Here is a 15828-nt window from a genome sequence, read left to right on the forward strand (position 1 = left end):
TACCGTGTTTTGGAAAAGGATTACTTATTGCTCCAAAGGATGGAACCATAGGAACAAAACTGAAGAAAGGCAGATGCCAACTTAATACAAGAAAACATTTCCTAATTAGTGTAGCTTAAAGAAATCAAAAACCACAGATAATGGGATCACAGACTGCAAAGCTAGAAAGAATCTTAGGGACCAGCAGGTCCAATCTCTTCAGTTCAAAGATTAGGAACATGAGGCACAGAGAAGCTAAATGACCAGCTCAGGGTCTCAGCTAGAAAGCTACTAAGGCAGAATCTGAATCTAGGTCTTGATGGCTCCAAGTCCAATGCCCTATCACATTGCCTCTACAGCATCAGTCCTCCATCACTAGCGATTTTCAAGTGGAGGTTAGACATGCAGAAGGGATCGTTTAGATAAAAACTAGAGCAGATGACCACTGAGGTCTCTGGTAACTCTGAGATGATTCTGGTGATTCTATTTAGATGGGAGAAGAACTGTCTTCAAATGTTTGAAAGGCTATCATGTAGAGAAGGCATTCAATTTATTTTGTTTGGCTCTGTAGGGCAGAATCTCAAGAATGGATGAAAGCTAAAGGAAGGCAGATTTTGGCTCAATATAGAGAACAATTTCTAACAATTAGAGCTGCTGTAAAAAAGCAGAATGAGTTGCTCTAAGGGATAATGCATTCCACTTCCCAATAATGGTGAATGGATAATCATTTGTCCAAAGTACTGCAAAAGGAGTTCATGCATCAGGTCGAGTTTAGACCAGATGAACTCTGAAATCCCTTATAACTCTGGGATTTTCATTTTAAAAATCCAAATAGGTAGTGTCACTGCAAAAAGAGAGAACATAAATCGATTCAGGGCCACTACCTTTAGCATCCCAAGATCATTCCTTTAACATATTCTATTGCATCTCATGAATATAATTTGCAAATTAATCACCATATTCTTAGTTCCATGTACCTAAGGACTACCAGTGAAATAATGTAGTCTTGGAAGTTATGAAACCACATTAGCAGTAGGAGTTCCTAAATCTGTACTCATTTCCTATCAAAGACAAGGATAAGGAATACATGTCAATAATAAAGCAAATTCAATACATGCCTAGAGGAGTACAATCCTGTAGGGTAAGAATATCAACCAGCATTTATTAAACATTTACTGGGTACTAGGCACTGTGCTAAGCAATGGAAATACAGAGAAAAGCAAAAAAAAAAAAAAAAAAACAAAAAACAAAAACTCAATCTCTTCCTTCCTCACATAGCAAAAATATACAAACAGCCAATGCTCCATCAAGGATATCTCCAAGGGGCAGCTAAATGGCTCAACAGATAGAAAGCCAGGCCTGAAAATGGGACATTCATTCAAATCTGGCCTCAGACACATCATAGCTGTATGAACCTGGGCAAATCACTTAACCACAGCTGCCTAGCCTTTGCCACTCTTCTGCCTTGGAACCAATACATGGTATGAAAGTTAAAAGTTTTGCCAAAAATATTTTAACTCAGTAACAGTAGTAACTCATATTTACAGAGTGTTTTAATAAAGTGTTTCCCTCACAATAACTCACTGAGGTAAGTAGCATAAGAATTCAAGTTCTATTATCTCCATTTCCTTTTAACAGATGAGGAAAATGAAGCTTATAAGTAAATTGTCCAAGGTCACAGAGCAACTAAATGTCAGAGCTGTGACGTAAGCTCAAGTTTTGGGATTCTTTAAATTCTGAGGCCTACTATGCCACATTGTCTATGAGTATAATCAAAAATAGGATATCAGATGGCAAAACTGCTAGAAATAGTACTCAAAAGAAGAGTTATATGACTCACACTTCCTTCACTCACATTTCTTTTTTGCCCTAATATGACTTGGTAGCATGAGCAGCATTAGTTAAAAGGAACTCATAGGCCTATGTTTGCTTTTTATCACATGTAAAATAGATAGGAGGATGATCTATTAATGAGTTCCAAGTCACAATTACCAGAAGTACATGTCAGCTAACGAGGTAAAATTGCTCTTAGAGACATCTCCTAGAGCTGATGTTAGTAGGCCTTTTATAGGCCTAGATGTTGTCTAAGAACAGAAATAAAAATGAACCCACATTAAGAGCTAACTCTTAAGCAGCTTCCACTCAGAATCTAATCTATCTCCCAAAGGCCCAGCTTTGGACTTCTGAACAAAATGGCTGAATGAATACAGCCAGATCACCCAACTCCCATTACTAAATTCAGCAAAAACTTGAAATTTGTACAAGACCAAATAATGGTTGACCTGAGTAAGAGTTCGGTTCAAGAACCCAGGGAACCCAGGATAAATTCAAGCAGGACTGACCATGCCACTTAAAAGAAAAGCAGGGGACAGAACCTGGTCCTAGCACAAAGGCCCAATTTAGGAATTAAATCTGAAAAGATGAGTGAATCAAACAACATACTGACCAGGATAAAAAAAATGTATGTAGACCTTGAGGTCCCTAAAAATCTAGCCTAGAAGGAAATAATAGTTCCCTAACAACTGCAAATAGAGACTCATGAGAAAAAAATAATATAGGGGGCAGCTGGGTGGCTCAGTAGATTGAGAGCCAGGCCTAGAGATGGAAGGTCCTGGGTTCAAATCTGGCCTCAGACACTTCCCAGCTGTGTGACCCTGGGCAAGTCACTTGACCACCATTGCCTACCCTTACCACTCTTCTGCCTTGGAGCCAATACACAGTATTGACTCCAAGATGGAAGGTAAGGGTTAAAAAAAAAAAAGAAAAAGAAAAATATATCTTACATAAACACTACATAAATGTCTAGAAGAAATGAAGCAAGAGTTAAAAATGCAATAAAAGTTCAAGAGGAAAGAAATAGAAGGAGAACCAGTAGTTTAGAAGAAAAAATAGTAAACTGTACCTAGGTAACAAAGTGCCTAAAAGCCAGAACAGTCTAAACCAGTGATGGACAAACTACGGCCCACGGGCCAGATGCAGCCCCGTGAAATATTCTTTCCTGTGGCCCGACATTATTTCTAATCTGACAAATACAATGAGTACGATACAATACAATGAAACTTCGAAAGAGTTGCCTTAGAAACAGACTGACAGATGAGCATTTCCTTTCCTTTGGCCCTCTCTTTAAAAAGTTTGCCCATCACTGGTCTAAACAAAAGCAATGACTCTGAGAAAGCAAGAAATATTAGGTAAAAGTTTGAAAATATAAGATATTTGGATATATAATAAACAGACAGAAAACAAATCAAGAAGTCATGATTTAAGAATCCCTGGCTTCCTTGAAAACTATAGTGAAACTGGTATAACTCATAACAGACTGCTTACCATTGAGGAGGAAAAAGAGTAAAGGAGAGAATCTGAATCACAAAATGTCAGAAAAACCATAGTAATAGATTGTTTCTAAATGCAGGTGAAAAAAAAAAGTGAAAAAGAAAACTATCATGAAAAACAAAGCCTGGGCACTACACTTTAAGAATTGGGATAAAAACTGTCCTGATCTACTAGAACCAGATATTAAAGTGAAAAATAGAAATAATCTACCCAGAACCTCCTAAAATACACTCTAAAAGGAAAAATCTGAGAATGTCAACCAAAATTCAAAACTCTCACATCAGAAAAAAATGATGCAAGCAGCTAAGAATCTTGAAATACAAGCACAAGAATCCACAAAAACCAAGGAAGGTAAATTTATTTGAGCAATTCAGATGAGATGTATGATAATATAGTACTGATTCTCTAATAGAGAAGGAAAGAATCTCTTGAGAACTTTAATGTCTTCAAGGATAAGTTTGAGGCACTTAAGTAGGAAAAAAAGAGGCCCTGGGGATGAATTTGTTCTTTCTGAGGGTTTGAAAAGGGTAAAGAGGAAGAAGGGTAAAACAAAGAGCATACTACTACAAGAAAGAAGGAATAGGTGGAACATGCTATTTCTTATAACTGGGGTGCATGAGAATATGGAATAAAGGGTGGGGGAAGTGAGAATCATTAAAACTTCACTCTTATTTGAAGCAAACAAAAGGAGAAAGAGAAAGGGTAAGAGGGAGATAACAAGACTAGAATCTAAGAGCATGTCCATCAATGGACATGTTTTAACAAATTGAGTATATGAATATAATAACATAGTACTGCACAATAAGAAATTATTTCAAGGAATCCAGGGAGTATGTACTGATACAGGGTGAAGTGGGTAGAACCAGGAGAACAACTTAGACAAGGCCCATACCACCAGAAAGAACAACAATTTTACAAGGTATAGGCATTCTGAGAAACCATGTCTCCAGGGGAACTCCCATGATAAAACATGTGGTAGGCTCCCTGACAAAGAGAATGGATGCAAGTACAGAAAAAGCCATTCATTTTTAACATGATAAGTTTTGGGGCTTGTTTTGCTTGCCTATGCTTAGATGTTACAAGGTTTTTTCTTTTTTTTTTCCTATTTTTATTTGGAGGCAGGGAAAGGGAGCAATAGTGATACCCCAAAAAGAGGGTAACTGACTCATTGTTTTAATGCAAAGAAAAGAACAAATGAAGTTCAGAAGACAAGACAAAAATAATAGTTTTAAAAGTAATGTGTGGGGATTATGTACTATTTTTTAGAAGCAAACAACATAAAATGGTGATAATATGGCTTCGTGCAATATCTTCTTCTTGTGTTCTGCTGTGTATATGTAAAATTTTTTTTAGTTTGGGATTTTTAAGTTCAAAATTTAAAAAAAAGATGTTAATCCTATGTGACAGACAAAGCAGAGCACATAAATAGACGAATTGGCTCTAGTAAAGCCCGGTGAACTGCTTGTGAAGACACAATAGTTCACTTCTTTCTGGGAAGCCCACAGTATCTATATAAAGGCTTGACAACTGGTCCTAGCCTTTGGCTAAAGCCGCAAAACTAAAAACTAAAAACTAAAAAGACAGACTAACTGGTCTGTCATTTCCTCTCCCTCCATTTAAGAATTGAGTGGTAGAAGGAGGAGGTTGCGACTTACTTCTCAGGTAGAAGAAAGCTGCTGGGGTATCGGTACCACTCTTTCCCCACACAGACATTCACTGGCCTCCCTTCTGGGACTGTGTGGATAGCAGGATCAGTAGCAATTTGGTGGAATTCAGGATACAAATCAAGGGGTCCATGATACTCTGAAATAATTATCAGAAAAGGAGATATACTGCAAAACAAGATTCAAAATTTAACTGAATGTATTTAAAATGTTTACTGAAATTCCTCAGGCAAAGAAAGAGTTTAAAGGTTCACCATAGGCATTCCTACTTGGTCAATGCCTCTTCCATGGGTCAGATGTTAACCTACTATATATGAATAAATTACATTTTCTCTTCATTTTGGTAAAAATTCTTTTCTCTATTGCGTTCCTCTACTCCTTTTCACCTTTTTGGGGAGTTAGTTGTTATTATATCATTTTAATGTTATGTATTCAAATTCCTATGTCTGGAAAGAATATCATAAGAATTCAACCTCATATTAGCATCTTCAATTTTAGAACTTTCTTAATTTAATACCATCCCCTTTTTAAAAAAAGTAAATGTATACAGATAAACAATTTACAGCTAATCATACTAAAAAGAATTTGCAATCTTCTCTACTCTTAACATAAAGCCAAATTACTCCTAAAGGGCAAAAAACTCAGACATTAAAGCAATAGCTATCAGAGATGATAGAGCTCCCCTCCCAGGGAAGAAGTTTCTTCTTAGCATAAGAAGCAAACATATCAAGTTAACACTCATCAGCTACAGTTTTAGATGAAATACTCAGGGACTTGATTTAAGTTCTTTGCTAGAATATTTACCTCTGAACAGTGCCACAGATCGAGACAGAGATAGCAGCCCAAAGAGGAAGACAGTCCCTAAAGCCAACCAATTGGAAGAAACCGTGTAATGTTCTAGACGGTAGCGTTGAAACATGAAGTGATAACATTTCTAGAGAAAAAAAAGACATTATTGATGAAGAAATCAAATGTGTCCACGATATGTGTCATAAAAACCCACCTGCCTCCTAAGTGGTGAAGTATAAAAGACCTGATAAAGTATTAGATCCAAGGACATTTGGAAATACTCCACTGTCTAAGAAATGAAGGAATATATTTCTAAAGTTTCTTATACATTAGTACCAAAGAATGATGATATTTATGGTGTCTTGGTAGTTTAGCAGGAGAAAAGAATTTCTCTAGCCCCAAGAAAATTCTCTTTAAAAAAATATTTGAATTAATGAACATATTCATTGTTTTGCTTTCATACCACAGAGATGTTTTTTTTGGTGGGGAGGGAGGGAGGGGGAAAGGGAAGGAGGGAAAGGAAGGATGAAGGGAGGGAGGAAAGAGAAGCAAGGAAGGGAGGGAGGGAGGGAAGGGAAGCAAGGAAGGAAGGAAGGAGGGATAGGCAGAAAGAAGGAAAAAGAAAAAATCATTTGACAGGACATCGAGGAAGTTCTTTTAATTATCTCTCAAGACCACTTACAAACTACAAAAAAGATATTAAGATACATAGGTCACATATTCCAATATAATATATAGATTCAGTCAGCTGTTCATGAGTAGTTTCTTCAAGGTATTCCTATTTTGAATCAGGTACTCTACTACTAATCATATGACAAGTCTTTTGTTTCATTTATGCTAAAAGAAGAATGGAGGAGGGAGGGAGAGAAAGAGGGAGGAAAGAGAGACAAAAAGAATGAGAGATACAGAGAAAGGAAGGGAAGAGGAAGGAATGGAAGGAGGGACTTGTTCAAAATGGCAATATCAGTGTTAAAAATGCCTAAGGAAATTAAATAAATTTTATTTTCATTTTCAATTTCAATTTCAATCTGAAGCAGGGATATGGAAGATCTAGGAACCAGAAGATGTCATGAAATGGTGGGTACAGCTCAAAAACATTTTTTTTAATGCACAAAAGTGGAAGAGTGTTTTGATTTCAAGGAATTGTCCTTAATATAAGTTTTAGTCCTTATTACCCAATGTCTTCGTGGTTAGTTATTAGATATAATCACAAAATGTAGACTAAAATTCTACTCTAATCTAAATGTTTTAAGAAGAGATTCAATTAATTCTGCTACCCCATCATCATTTAATCAGGATCTAATTCTCTTTTAGTGACTTAGAAAATGAATCTAAAGTAAATTGAGTGGATATTCTGAAATAAAAGGATAATTATTTAGGGGAAAAAGTCATCAGCAAGCAAGATAACAAATAACTAACCAAAAAGAGGTATATAAATACCTGTAGAGTAAATTATACCATATGGATGAAATATTGGAGCAGTAGGGATCCTTTAATCTGCTGTTAAATTTCTATGATAGAGCATAAAGAAACTAAAAATGAAACTTTTTAGGATTTCTGTTTCCCTGAAACTCACCTGAAGTGCTGAAAGAGCCACTGCACCACACAGACATATGAGAGGATAAATGGGGAAAAGAAATCTTTCCTCTTTGTGAGGCTGAGCAAAGAAGATGATGATCCAAATGTACATTGGAGACAAGGTAAGCCAGTAAGGACGGCCTAAATTCTGAACTGTAAGAAATAGAAAAGAAGCAATTTCATATTTCATTATTGTAGGAAAACTGCAACCAATGAAGCTTTCATATCCCCCAACTTTGGACTTGAGATAATGTGGCTCTGTCCTTGGCCACCCTGTTTTCACTCACAAAATGGTCCAAGACAGTCATACTCCTCTTGACCATGCAACAAGGAAATACCAGCTAATAAGAGAATCCTATTCTGTTGCTTCTAAAGAGACTGGATGCATAATCACTAAGTCCAAATGGCTTATGGATTTTAGTAAAATGAATTCTACCTTAGATGGAGAAAGAAAAGCCTTTCCCACTGAGGGGTCCTGTTATTGGGTCTAGAGGCCCCTGAGATTATTTGCCACAACCTAAAATTAAGTTTTAATCCTATGAAATGGAATATTTATATACTATGTCCTAGCAACACTTTCCCTCCTTTTATCAATCAGCCTTTTTTTTTTTTACACAAACTGTAAAGAAGAGTCATGGGCCACAGGTTAAATATGGAAAGAAATGATGGAAGAACTAGCATTCTCAAACCCACTAACTCTATTTTATATTTTCAACAAACAGCTACTAACAAGTATCTTGTTGAAAAGCAAGAACAAAAACAACCCTGATAAAGCTTCTTCTCTCTCCTTCCTACAATACCATTCAATTCCAAATCTCTAACTGGAACCAAAATTTTAAAAAGAAAGCATGTGCAAGTACTAAAGGATTTAATGATCACTAAGGCCCAAACCCCTGCTGAAAAGTTCCTGCAGTTAGGTACATGAGCTCTGAGTGATAAGCTTGCAACCCCACAGCGAGAGCATCTCCTCCTGTGCTTGAATTAGTTGTAATGAGCAGTGCGGAAGGAATTTCATGAAAAGGCTATAAACACAGTGCCCTCTGCTGCCCACTGAATTCATATGCATAAACTGCAAAGTTATTTATCCCACAGAATCAAGCCTGTAATTGAGGACCATAACTGTATAATACCTAATTTACAGTTTTTTTGGTATGTATATGCTTTTACCAAAAGACTATGAGTTTTTTCCACTTGACCAGGCACTCCTTGAGAGTAGGGATTATTTTTTGCCTTCTTTGTATCTTACTTAGTCCCAGAAAGGACATAAGAGCATTAATAAATGCTTGCTGACTGACTATTCAAGGATATAAAAAAAAATCTTAAGCTACAACACCAGTTATTTTAAACTTTCCTCACAATTATTGTGAGATCTTAGTCTACTTTTTAGATTAACATCCTCCCATGGTTTAACTGATGGTCCAGAACAAATGAATACATTTTCAATAGGTGAAAATTCCTTTACAACCTATTAATAATTTCTGAAATATGATTTTACTTTTACATATTTTTTCATGTAAATTTGTTCCTTAGGGTTGATTTCATGTTTTCCTGCCCTAAGCAGAAGTACTCTATAAACTGACATTTTTTAACCTGGTCAATTGTTTATAATTAATTATGGAATCATAAAAAATCCCTCATAACCCTTCCAAATGAATCAAACAGATCAAGAATTAATTCTCGTCCCAATTTATAAGTTCTGCTTAAGTCTAACCCTCCTGGCAAAGAAATTCAGAAGCACCTGATAAGTTAATAATATGAATCAAGATAGTGGTACAAAATGAATGCTGAAAGACAGAAATAAATGACTAGGTAAACTTTTCCAATGCAATGCAACCAAAATGGATGGCAGTCCAGAAGAAACCACCAAATTCAGGAGTAGCTCCTCATAATTCAGTCTTCCAGTTATGGGAAAAACTGAATACTTTTTTTTCTTTTTTTTTTTTTTCCAAACCCTTAACTTCTGTGTATTGACTTATAGGTGGAAGAGTGGTAAGGGTGGGCAATGGGAGTCAAGTGACTTGCCCAGGGTCACACAGCTGGGAAGTGTCTGAGAAAACTGAATACTTTTTTAAAAATTTGGTTGAGGCTATTTTCAACAACATTTTTGCCTCTAATATGTCTTATCAGATATACTCCACCCTTTGAACAAAATATTCTTCATAGGTTAAAGGACTCTAAAAGTTGTGTTCCCCTGAGATCTTGCAAATGCCTTTTCCTGTTTGGTGGGTTAACAAGCTGTATAAGCTTCCCTAACTGCAAAAATGTAAGACCTATCCTGAAGTCACTGAGAGCTATGTGGTCATGAATGTGTTACCCTTGCATTGTGAGTTTCTTTAGATTTTTATTCATGTGGCTTCACTTGCAATATAATAAAGAAAACCTTCAGATAGGTCCTACTGGTGTAGTGCAGCCTTACAAATATAAACTGCAAAAACAGACCAGTCTACCATTCCCCTGAGAAGAGCACAGGGAATAAATGAAGAGAATTCTAGTTTCCCTCCATGGCAAACACTGTGGCCCTGAGTAGCAATAAGGCCGGGTAATGTTTTCTAAGGCACATGTCTTCCTGCCACCAAGCAGACTGGCATCTTTTATAATTCTATCACTTACCATGAAATCTCTGCAACAGGGTCTCCATGAGGGAAGTTAGTGGTAAGACCAGAAGAGCCAATACAAAGGCCACATTGAAATTCAGAAACCCATTAATTAAATAGAAATACCAGGGTTCTGTGCCTGAAGGAAAGAGAGACAAGAGACTGTTAGGGTGAGCACTCCAAATAGGACTACAAAAGCTTTAACACATCGTGTTCTGTATTCATTAAATCCTGGTGATCTGCTAACTCAAGTATGTGGTAATTCACAAAATGCAGAGAAAATACATCCATTAAGTTCCTACTACATGGCAAGCAGAGGGGATAGAAAGACAAAAAGTGAAATAATTTTGGCTTTAAGAAGTTCACATTCCATGAAGGGAGATTAATAGGTACATATAATTAATACATGCAGAATGAATAGAAAATAAATATAAAGCAGTAAGAGATAAGAAGGTAAAGGAAATTGCAGGGATCAGAGAAGGTTTCCTAGAGAAGGTGGCTCTTGGGTTATATCTCAAAAAAAATAAGGGATTCTCTTAAAAGGAAAATAAAAGGGGCAGCTCAGTGGCACAACAGATGGAAAGCCAGGCCCAGTCAGGAGGACTTGGGTTCAAATCTAAACTCAGACATTTTTTAGCTGTGTGGCCTTAGGTGAGTCACTTAATCCTGTTTGGCTAGCCCTTGCCCTTCTATCTTAGAGTTGTTACTAAGATGGAAAGTAAGGGCTTATTTTCCCAAAAAGAAAAAAATGGAAAATGAAGAAGGAGGAGATGATGGTGGTGGTAAGGAGAGTGCCCTCCAAGCAAGGCAGACAGCCAAGATGAAGAAAGCATTACATGCCCCAGCTGAACTTATATCTGGTCACAAAACACTCTGCTCTCAGTTCCCTGCCCTAGTTTCTTTCTGTCATACTTATATTCAACTCTCAAGTGCCTCATTCTTATTTTTCCTATAGGGCAGCTAGCAGAAGTATTTTGCAACCATTCATTTGATAAACAAAAATAGTTCTTCCTGAATGCTATCTACATCCAAAGAAAGAATGTGGGAGTAGAAACCCAGAAGAAAAACATATGATTGATCACATGGTTCAATGGGTGTATGATTGGGGATGTTGACTTTAAAAGATCACTCTATTGCAAATATTAATAATATGGAGATAGGTTTTAAACAATGATACATGTAAAACCCAGTGGAACTGCTTGTCGGCTCTGGGAGGGAGGAGGGGAGAGAAAAAACATGAATCATGTAACCATGGAAAAATATTCTAATGTAATTAATTAAATAAAAATTTAAAAATATATATTTTTGTAAAAAAAATAAAATGCAGGTTGAAACCCCCCCCCAAAAAAAAATATATATATATTTTAAAATAGTTCTTCCTGCTTGGGATCATCTTCAGTGTTAAGTTTCACTCAGCTACCTTAAAGATCCAGAATGAAGCAAAATGATGGAAAACATAAATCTCCCTCTCATTAGTTCTGACTCCTCAACTTGAGATGCTTAAGCCAAAAATGATTAAGAGTGGCAGCTCCCTCTGCACATTTAGCAATTTTCCCTCTGCTGCTCCCCTCCCTGTGATTATTTCAATCAGCCAGTAAATGACACACACGGGTCTTAATCATTGTGCTGTTGTGACACCCACCATGCACCACAGCAATTTCCTGCAATCAGCACCGCTTAAAAGGGTAATCAGGAGGCTGAGGAGCAGTCAGGAAAACCTGACATCTTTGCAGCTTGCACTGCAAAATAAAACTGAAAACTAAACTCAAAATGTCAGAAATGTTAGAAAAAGAAGGGAAAGAGAAAGAGGACTGCAGTTCAAACAAATGAACAAGAACTTTAGCAATAAGACCTCCTACAGAAGCCTGAATTCACTGAGGACAATGGCATCTTATGTCCCTTAAGACCCACCTTTCAGATAAAAAAAAAAAGACAAATGAATGAATGAATACTGTTTCAAACAGAGATCTGCTCCCTTGGGCTTATGTTAACACCATACTAACCCATTGCTCTAAAAAGTGAGGTACTAGCTCCTTGCCTGGCCTAACTAATTGCTACCTTCAATTCACAGGACCGTTTTTGTAGGCTTTGGAAAGAAGAAACCAAGAAGAACAAAGGGAAAGTGTGTCCCTCTTTGGATATCATCTACTGTGGTCAGTAAGCCCTAATGGACACTCTTAGTCATTATCATTTCACAGCATTTGGTTTCAATTGTTTTGAATGCTGTGAAATTATAAAGCTCAAGGTTGGCCCAAATAGGAAATATGAAAATGTGCCTCTCATTCTTCTTTATAGAGGTAGAGGATAAATAGGTGGAAAATACTGTATATGTTAAACTTAACTGACAAATTCATTAGTTTTACTGATCTACTCCCCACCCCCCAACCTCCTTTTTAATTCTTTGTTATTGATAAATGTAGATCATGTGAAAACAAAGGATACCAATAATTTTCTGAAGCTTAATAGCAGGAACCCTTTTCTCTTTTTGGTATTTGCAAATACATTTGGAAGTTAATGGAAACTTTAAACAAAAATGGTGCATAAATATTTAGGAAAGAAATTCTTTAGTGTTTCAACAAAGACTTAATTCTATTCCGCCACAGATTACTTTACACTCTTATTGAGTATCATTATAACCTTGGAGACAGTACTCTGAGATCCTGAATCAAAATTACTAAGTATTAAAACCAACTGTCATTATTGTGATAAGAACTCAAACATCAAGCTCACTACCAGACAATCTGTAAACATTACACAACCAATTACTGTCTTGCTGAAGGATGGAGCACAAGGGAGAGATGAGCCAAGAGTGAACAAGGTTCAGAGGAAGCAATCTTAGAAATAAGAGCAAAGGTTATAGAAAAAAGAGCAGTTAAGTAAACAGCTGCTAGAACATTCATCCTGCTTTGATGAGACCCCTCCCTTTGAATAGAAAAAGGTAGAAACTTTTATCTCTGTCCAGAGGTATCACTGCTGTGGCTCAGAAAATCCTGAGGCTGAACCACACAGAAATCTGCGTCAGAGTGGTAAGCTAAGGGCTTCGCTGATGCAAGGCTTAATGTAAAAATAAGCTGGGTGCAGAGCTTCTCTGCAGTAAATTACCAATTCAAAGCCACACCGTCACATACCATCTTGACAGAAAGCACCTCAATTTCTCTCTATTCCTAAGAGCTACATGGAGCTTTGAAAGAGTTTGCTAAGATAAGAAAGAGAAGTTATTTCTGATGTTTGCTATGCTGGGTGGAGGAAAAGTCATTACCCATGACTTAGTACCATAGGTACTAAGTAACATCATGTCATTCTTATAAATGTCAAATTTGCACAGTAAAGAGTGGAAAGTCATCAGACATAAATGATTAACAAAGGCCTCTGGAACAGCTTTTACTGGCAAATAACTTTAAATAAGCCAAAAGCAGATTTCATATGCTTTTCCTTCCACTGCCCTCAAAAACGACAAATTATATGTTAGGGGAGGGAGACATTTACTACCAAGAGCCATGATCTTCCTCGAATTTCAAATCCTTATAACATTATGGCCACTAAAAGGTTTGCCATCACTGCCCTAAAGGCTTTAAAACTGTTCATACCCAACAATACCACTACTAGGTCTGTATCACAAAGAGAATTTAAAAGGGGGGGGAAAGGACCTGTTTGTGTAAAAATATTTATAGTAGTTTGTTTTGTGGTAGCAAAGAATTGGAAACTAAGGGGATGACTATCAAATGGGGAAGGGCTGAACAAGTTGTGGTATATGATTGTAATGGAATACTACTATACTATAAGAAATGGTATGAAGGATGATTTAAGAAAGGCTTGAAAGATCTAGATGAACTGATGCAAAGTGAAGTGAGCAGGAGGACATTGTACATAGTAACAGCAAAACAGTGATCTAATAAAATCCTCAAGGACTCATGATAAAAATGCCATCTACCGCCAAAGAAAGAATTGAAGAAGTCTGAATGTATAACACAAGACATAGTTTACTATTTTTTATTTTAGTTCTTCACTTTTCTTTCATTTGTTCAAGTTCTCTTTCACAAAAAGACTAATATGGAAATATGTTTTCCACTATTACACATGTATAATCTATATTAGGTTGCATGCAATCTCAGGGAGAGAGAAGGGAAGGAAAGAAGGGAGGGTGAGAATTTGGCTCAAACTTAAAGAAAATGAAGGTTAAAAATTTTTATTTTCATGTAATTGAATTAAAGGTAAAATATTAGTAAATTTTAAAAAAGAAAATAAGTGAGAAAGTGAGGATGACAGAGGGAATAATCTATGGGAGAAGATGGGATGGAACTGAATAAGCTGTGCATGTAGAAGGGTTTGCTTTGGCAAGAAGGGCCACCTCATCATGTAGGATGAGTGAAAGTGAAGACAATAGCAGACAGAATTTGGGAGACATTAAGTTATGGAGAGAGGAGAAGAAGCTCTTGAGAATGGCTTCAATTTTTTCGTGGCAATATGAGGTAAGGTTCTCAGCTAAGATGGTGTGGGCGGGAGGATCTGTGGGAGGTTAGAAGAAAAATAAAAAGGTTTGAAAAAAATCACTGTGATGAGTAGAATAATGAGTCATTTAGAAAAGTATAAAAGGATTGCCTTGCTGCAGTGAGAGCCCAAGATTACATAACATAAATTTCTAGTGGACTCAGTCAGCAGTTTCATTATTTCCTCCAGCTTCACTTGGCAACATATGAGTAAGAGCAAAAGTAAAGGATGTAATGAGGGAGTGATCCTGGCCTGAGGCTTGACAGGACAAGATCAGAGGTAGGGTAACAAAGCAAGGGACACAAAGGACAGTGTAGAATTTAACTTGTTCATTAAGAGGATAAAACAGGGAAGAGGAGAATGTAGCCAGTGCAGGGTGATGGCCTAGGAAAGAACTAAGATGTAGAGAGACTGCAGATCATAATGAGGACAAAGAATAAGGTTTGAAGTTGTAAGGCAGAACACTCATCAGAATGGCTAAGATAACAGAAAAAGGAAGGGGGCAGTTGGGTGGCTCAATGAATTGAGAGCCAGGCCTAGAGATGGGAGGTCCTAAGTTCAAATCTGACCTCAGCCACTCCCTAGCTGTGTGACCCTGGGCAAGTCACTTAACCCCCATTGCCTAGCCCTTACCACTCTTCTGCCTTGGAGCCAATATATAGTATTGACCTGAAGATGGAAGGTAAGGGTTTTAAAAAAAAAAAAAAAAAAAGGAAAGGAAAGGAAAATAATAAATGTTAGAGGGGATGGAAGAAAATAGATACACTAAAGCATGGATGATGGAGCTATGAACTAGCCTAACCATTCTGGAGAACAATTTGGAATTATACTTAAAGAGCTACTGTATAAAGTCTTTGATCTAGCAATATAATTGCCACTAGGTTTATACCCCAAAGTCTATTCCCCAAAGAGATCAAAGATAAAGGAAAAGACCTATATGCACAAAAATATTTATAGTAAATTTTTTATTGTAGTAAAGAATTGGAAGCAGAAGGGATGCCCATCAAGTGAGGAATGGCTGAACAAGTTACAGTATATGAATCTGCTAGAATATTATTGTGCTATAAGAAATGATGAAGGTAGTAAAATGGACCCAAAATGATAGAGTACAGGCCAGGATCTAGCTGAACTTTCCCAACATTCTCCTCCAACAACTTTAAAATAATGTTTCAAATCAAATTTTGAATGGTATAGCTAACAAAAAGGTCAGAGGGAGACATTTTCCCTAAGACATCTTAGAAGGTCCACAGCAGAGTCTAAAATGCTGGGATGGGCACAAGCCCTGAGCACAGCAGTGGTAGGCCATACAGGCGGCTGTGACAGCAGTAGCAGCAGCAGCTTTGGGAGCTCTCAACCCAGAGGCAGTAAGGGGGTCAGACAAGTGGTCAGAATGAGATGACAAAGGG

General features: G+C 37.0%; 1 protein-coding gene across 2 annotated transcripts in view; it reads right to left on the reverse strand.

Annotated features, from left to right (window-relative positions):
* The window catches only part of ALG9 (ALG9 alpha-1,2-mannosyltransferase), a 118929-nt gene that overhangs the window by 72143 nt on the left and 30958 nt on the right, over positions 1-15828 (reverse strand). The window contains exons 9-12 of one of the 2 annotated variants that reach the window (XM_044669370.1): positions 9951-10073; positions 7339-7493; positions 5778-5907; positions 4965-5112 (exon numbers count right to left, since the gene is read on the reverse strand). In XM_044669370.1, the coding sequence (XP_044525305.1) occupies positions 4965-5112; positions 5778-5907; positions 7339-7493; positions 9951-10073 (556 nt within the window). The remainder of the gene's footprint in view (positions 1-4964; positions 5113-5777; positions 5908-7338; positions 7494-9950; positions 10074-15828) is intronic. The other variant, XM_044669371.1, reaches the window with a different exon arrangement.

The sequence above is a fragment of the Gracilinanus agilis genome, chromosome 3, assembly GCF_016433145.1.
Source record: "Gracilinanus agilis isolate LMUSP501 chromosome 3, AgileGrace, whole genome shotgun sequence".
Classification (NCBI taxonomy): domain Eukaryota; kingdom Metazoa; phylum Chordata; class Mammalia; order Didelphimorphia; family Didelphidae; genus Gracilinanus; species Gracilinanus agilis.